We start from the raw sequence: 6,529 nt of genomic DNA, 5'->3' as shown, positions 1-6,529 counted from the left end.
GGGTCAGCTGCAGTGCCCCTTGTGGGTTTGCAAGCCTCCATCCTTTACTGAGGACGCATCTGTCGGCTTGTTCCCAGGCTGTAAGGAGGTAACAGCAGCTCTATGCTCAGCAGAGTCCACTGTCCTCACATCTACCCTATGGAGCAGCGGCTTCTCTCATATAACGGGGACCCCAAGGTAAAGGCTGGGGGCTTGCCAAGGTCATAAGCTCCATCCAGGGCAGACAGAGCTAATATGCCCCAACTGCAGCGACCCTGAGAGGAGTAAGCTTCACGGCCCCTGGCCAGGGGAGGTTCCTGGTCCAGGCCCTGTGCTAAGCTGAATGGCTTCCTCACCTAGTCACCCCTGCTCACCTACTCATGCACACTTAGAGGCTACCAGTCCTGGGAGGCCTCAGCCAGGTTGGCTACCTGCCCTGAGGCCTTTGCCCAAGCTTGGGCCTCCCTGGCTCTAATTGGCTGCTCTCCCTGAGGCATCCCAACAGGTGAGAAGGGTGAAGTGGGGGATGGGGTAGCTCAGCTTTAGGCAGGGCAGTCTTCTGGGTTAGGTGGGGCTAAATGAGGGCACAGGGGGCTTAGGACCAAGCAGAAGGCAGCCAACCTGAGGTGCCTATGCGGGTGGCAGCAGTGGGGAGCAACTGCAGTGTTGGTGGCTACACTCACTACATTTGTTGTCCTCTGGGTAACACACAGGCCAGGGGACTGACAGGGTAGTGGCAAGGGTACCATGGAGTCCTACAGCTGGAGGAAGCTGGTCAGGCCTGGCAGCAAAGCCCACCCCATGCTTGTCTTCAGCTATAGGTTGCCCTGACTACCGCTGCCTGGGGCCTGGCCAAGGACAGTGATGGGCAGCTGTTGCCGTTCTGGCCTCTAGGAGGCATAGGGGCTTGGCAGGCTGGCTAATGATGTATTTGATTAGGGGCCATGACTTACAGGGATTCTGTGTTCTGTAGCCTGGCTCCTTTCCTCTGTCCTCAGCACTGGGGCTTAACAGACCCAAGTCATCTGATCACAACCTGCCCCTGTTAATATTTTTAATGCCATTTTTGAAAATTAAAGCATAATGCACTGATTACTGGGATAAAGGGAGGCCTTCACTTCTGTCTGGAGGCCAAACAGGGAAACACTGGGACATCTGCTCCCCTTACAGGTGTCTGGAAAAGCTCTGATTGCCCTCATTGGTCAGTCCCACCCTCTGGCCCCATCTGCAGCTCCATGCTAAGCCTCAGGGTGCTGGGCTGGAGGTGAGCATGGAAAAGGGCCAGGTGTTCCATCCCTGGTCTAGCACCCTTGGGAGTCCATGGTTCCCAAACTAGAGGTGAGGGCCTATTGACCTCTAGTGCCAGGGTGGAGCACCAGGGTGCTAGCCCCTGTCCAGAGACCCTCACTAAATCTAGTTGCTCAGACAACTTCCATTTAAGGCCCACGATACCCAGTCACTCGGCTGGACCCAGCAGCTCTGAGTCCTAAATCCAATGCCACACAATACCTTGTGATGTCTAGTACTACCCTAGGAGATAGGCAGACTGTGCATGGACTAGGTCACATATGGGATGTTTATTTCCAGCTGTAGGGTGCCAGCTACTTGGGGCGGGGCTGCGAGTGGCTGCAGACACTCTGACTGGGGAAGCCCACAAGACCCGGGTTGCTGGTTCTGCCAAGGCCCTTTCCTAGTGGGCCTGGATGCTGTCCTGGGTGGATGCAGGGATGGAGTGGCAGACCCTTCTGGCACTGTTCCTCACTTTCCCCAGGCTTTCTCAGTGGGGCTCAACAGCAGTGTGGATGGCAGTGGGATGGGGTTGACTGTCTGCAGGATTGGGGAGGTTGAGGCACATCTTGGGGCATCTGGCTCTGTGGTCTGGCTTGCAGCTGGGCAGGTTGATTCATTCAGGGAGTCTGTACCATTCGTTTCTGGGTGTCAAAGATGTAGCGCTTGAAAGACAGGCTAAGTGTCACGGGCTGCACGGGCTCTGGCCGCTCAGGGCCCTCCTCTTGCTTGGTGGTCTCCCCTCTGCCGGCTCGGCTCCGCTTCTTGAGTGTAGGTGTCAGGATCTTCTTGGACTCAGGGGTGAGGCCACCTGCAAGGGATAAAAGTGTCACTGCCTCATAGCAGGCAAAGCTGCATCCTTGTCTCCCAGATCCATGCCCTCCCAACCCAGCATCACCCTCTCTGTCCAATTAGGTAGGGCCACTCTGCCTCCTCCCCACACCCTGTTTACTATTAGACACTTTGGGGCATCACTCTGACCTTCTGGCTTCTCGTTTGGTCCCTAAGGTGCAAATACTCTCAGGGAATACTGTTCTACCCACCTGAAAGGTCACCTTAAGTTCCTGGCCACCAGGGAGACACCCTCTTCTGCCTTCTACTAGGAGTCTGAGCCTGTAGCAGTCTTTTGCAGGCTCTTGTGTCTTCTGCCTCTGGGTGGACTCAGAGGAGGAGAGCTTCAGCAGACCAGAGGTGATCAGGGAACAGCCGGGAGGTTTAGTCAGCTCTCCATGGCCAGAAGTCTTGTGGGGGTCTCACCCAGGCTCTCACAGTGTGGGAGACACTGTCTCTACCGCCTGTCTGCAGTTGGCTTCTCTATCCTCAAGAGCTCAATTTGGGGACCCCTTCTAGTCTCACAGCGGACAGTGCCCACGGTCCTTTAGTTGTGTCGCACCCTGACAGCATCTGGCAGCTGCAGACACTGCAGTGGTTAGGCTGAGTCCAGCATCTCACATGATTGTTTATTCTTGTGCTGAGATTTACAACCAACTGTCCTGGGTTTGCAGATGAGATGCTGGGCAGAGGCTCGGGCAATGTCTGCTGGTACCTGGGGAAATCTTCTGAGATGCTTAATTCTGAAGGGCAACATCCACCTGCATGTGAGCCTCTGACAATGACAGTTTGTTTTGGTTTTGGTTTTTCTTTCTTTTTCTTTTTTTTTAAAGATTTATTTATTTATTATTATGTGTACAGTGTTCTGCCTACATGTACACCTGCAGGCCAAAAGAGGGCATCAGATTATATTACAGGTGGTTGTAAACCACCATGTGGTTGCTGGGAATTGAACTCAGGACCTTTGGAAGAGTAGGCAGCACTCTTAACCACTGAGCCATCTCTCCAGCCCCTGGTTTTGGTTTTTCAAGACAGAGTTTCTCTGTAGCTCTGGCTGTCCTAGAACTCACCCTGTACACCAGATCTGCTGGCCTTGCCTCCCAAATGCTGGGATTAAAGGCGTGTGCTACCAATGACTGGGCTATGACAATGATCTTTCGTTTTGTTTTTGTTTTTGTTTTTTGAGACAGAGTCTCTCTGTGTAGCCTTGGCTGTCCTGGACTGGCTTTGTAGACCAGACTGGCCTCAAACTCACAGCGATCCACCTGCCTCTGCTTCCCGAGTGCTGGGATTAAAGGTGTGCACCACCATGCCCGGCCCTATGACAATGATCTTGAAGAGGGCTGCCACTTCTCTAAGCACTCTGCACTGGCTCCTACTCTCTGGATTTAAAAAGTGGCGGATCCCTGGAAAACTGCACTCAGATAGGAATGGCTTGTCTCATTGTATAAAGGGTCTGGGCTTACTCTGACAGGCAGAAGTGAGACTTCGAGCCATCTTAAAACCTGAATCCCCTGGGAAAGTCAGGGACTTGAAGCTGCAAACAGGTCCTTGGAGCCAGGTTGTCCACTATCCCCTGCCAGAGTGCACCTAGGAAAAGGTGCCTTCCTGCAGCTACCTACTCTTTGGGCCCACATCTGTGGCTCTGCCTCCTCTCAGATGGTGCCTAGGTCCTGAAGTGAGAGGAGCACCCTGGGCTGGTGCCAGGCCTGCAGGTATCTGAGTCCCTAAATCAGAGCTGGGCCTTCCTTCTGCTGGCAACAGACCCTGACAAATGGTAAGGGCCTGTCTCTCTCTGGTGCCAGGAGGTCTGATCACTGAGGAGGTGCAGGGCTCCAGAGCGTCTGCGCCATGCTGGGGAGACAGGTGTGGCCCAATCAGCAGTCCATCTCATCTGTGATGGCTCTGCTTACACACAGTGCACACTGCATCAACTCAGAGCAGCCTGGTATCGGCAACGCTGTGGCCATTCAACAGCTTAGTCACCTCTGCCATCATAGGGCTCTGGGAATACCTACAGGGTCTACAAAAAACCTGTGCCAACAGTCCTGGGGCAGTGTGGCAGATACCACACTGTTTCTTTAGTGGCCCCCTTTCCTTTGGCCAGGGGGCATATGCTGGGGAGTTGGAGCTATACCTACCACAGGCACCTGGCCCAGCTCAGGCTGCAAATGTCTCTCAACTGCCCGGGGCTTTCCTTTTAAAGATACTTGGCACTGCAGGTTCAGTAGACAGCTGGGAGCAGACACACAGTCCAAGCCTGGTCCCCTGGAGACTCTGGTTTGAGAAGGACTGACAGTCAACAGGTTTGGAAGCAGATAGCCCCAGATAGCAATGAGGAACTTAAGGAAATGACCCTGTGTCCCTGGGAGGGTGGTAGTAGCAGTTTTGATGTGCTCAATGCAGGGCTCTCTGAAAACAACCGCTGGACTCATGGCCAGATGACAAGGAACACCACGATGATTAATGGCAGGCTATGTAAGCAGAGGGAATCTGTGACATAGCCAAGTTCATGAAATGTGTGTTTGGTTCTTTAGGAGAAAGGTGCTAAGTGAGTCCGGGGAGTCAACAGGCAACCAGGGCACCTGCATCTATAGGCTATCAAGCAAGAGAAGTTCCCCACCCCACCACCCCTTTCTATTGGCTCTTCCTATGTGCCCGGGCAAACACAGTGATTCCCACCAAACACCAGCTGCCTGTCCTGTATTATCTTACACCTACCTCTGCACACGCCCGGCTTTGTCAGCCCCTCAGCTAGGATGATGCACTCCTTGGGGTTCTAAGAGCATCTATTTTACTACCTTCAAGTCACTGTTTAAATGTCACCTCTCAGGCCTGCTGACTACCTGGCCACTGTACCCACCCTTTCTGGTCCTTTCTTTCTCTAGTTCTATCCTATAGCTCCATTTCTTCTGCTAGACTCCATGTTTTGGTATCTGTTGTCTTTCTCTGACCAGTCTGACCACAATGAGGTTTCTGTCCGCATTCATGTGATCTGCACTGGGGACCCTGGCTCCCAGCTGTCAGTGCTGGTGGAACCCTACTGGGATTTGTGCAAATCCCTGGTCCAAGAACCTAGAGAGCAAGCATTTAGGAACAGCCTATGAGATAGTGCCTGTAAGTCAATGTCAACCAAGAAGTCTATTCCAGGTATGCACACCAGACAAGCATTTATCACGTGGGCCCAGATGTGCAGAGGTGCCTCCATGTGAGGTACCCAGCCCTCACTGATCAGGGCTGGAGGAACTGAGGGTGGGGTCAGAGCCTGTGATTAAGGTGCTCTGATTCCCGTCTGTTTGAGCACCAGAGAACCATACATCTAGTACCAGTCAGAGCTGATCTGAGACCAAAGGGAGATGAGACAATCTCCTTGCTGTAAGTGGGACTCAATGTGCACTTAAAATCAGACTTGTGCTAGGGTTGAGGAGCTAGAGGTGGCTTATTCAGTAATGAACTTGCAAGCCTGAGGACCTGAGTTCAGATCCCCAGCAGCCAGGTAAGAAGCTGGGTAAAGTGGTGTGCACCTATAGTCTTAGCACTCAGGAGGTGAAGACAGATCCCTGGAGCTTGCTGGCCAGCTGGTCTACCTGAATTTTGTGGACTCCAGGTTCACTGAGAAACTGTCACCAAAAAAATTAGTGACAGTAACAGAGGAAGACACCCCAAACTGACCTCTGGCCTCAATACAAAAGATGTATTCTAAACTTAGTTCAAAAAATGCAGCAGGCAGAACTTTCAGAAGAGCACTATCAGCTGAGAAAAGACCAGAAGGCTACGTGCCCAACTAGCAGGGTTCACGAGGGGTAACAAGTAGTGCCTTTCTCCTATTTTACCCCCAACGGCTCTGGGTAAGCCTGGGTTAGGCACAGTGTGCCCACTTCTGTCCCAGACAAGGGACAATGTGCAGCAGTGTACCCTAGCACACAGACAAGTAGGGGATGAAGGCCCAGGTGGAGCCCTACATCCTGGTGGGTCTCAGGGCAGCTGTGATCAGGAAGCAGGCTGGCCCTCTGAGGCCAGCGGCCTTGCCTCTACCACACTCTGGCTGTGCCTGCGAAGGGCAAGGCTGAGCACGGGCAGGACTCTTATGGGCACCAAGGCCCAAGTGTCTGACACAGCTGCTTAGGCTCAGGGACTGGCCCTCCCAGCTCCTCAGCACCCCCTTCCCTCCTGGCCATTCCTGCTATCTCCTGCTCTACTCCTTTGCCACCAGAGAGAATCCTCTAAGGCCTATATGATGTGGGAACCTGGTGACACTGGCAGGATGTGTCACCCAGGGCCTGTGCCTGCCTCCTCTGCCTCTCCACTCCCCGATGCTCCTATCCCATTCTGAGCGCCAGCCACAAGGAACCAAGCAAGGATCATTTCTGTGAGCTACGTTCCTTTCTACCTGCTAAACGCAGACTCTGCCACTGCTGCCTGGAGCAGACTT

General features: G+C 53.3%; 1 protein-coding gene across 2 annotated transcripts in view; it reads right to left on the bottom strand.

Moving 5' to 3' along the window:
* Window positions 1-1,536: 1,536 nt before the first annotated feature.
* EEFSEC (eukaryotic elongation factor, selenocysteine-tRNA specific) overlaps window positions 1,537-6,529 on the bottom strand; it is a 195,773-nt gene continuing 190,780 nt past the window's right edge. For both annotated transcript variants that reach the window (XM_084765620.1, XM_084765619.1), the window contains one exon: window positions 1,537-2,077. In XM_084765620.1, the coding sequence (XP_084621746.1) occupies window positions 1,887-2,077 (191 nt within the window). In that variant the 3' untranslated portion in view covers window positions 1,537-1,886. The remainder of the gene's footprint in view (window positions 2,078-6,529) is intronic.

This window comes from Acomys minous (genome assembly GCF_964271855.1).
Source record: "Acomys minous genome assembly, chromosome: 17".
Classification (NCBI taxonomy): Eukaryota; Metazoa; Chordata; class Mammalia; order Rodentia; family Muridae; genus Acomys; species Acomys minous.
This window is presented reverse-complemented; position numbering and strand designations above follow the sequence as displayed.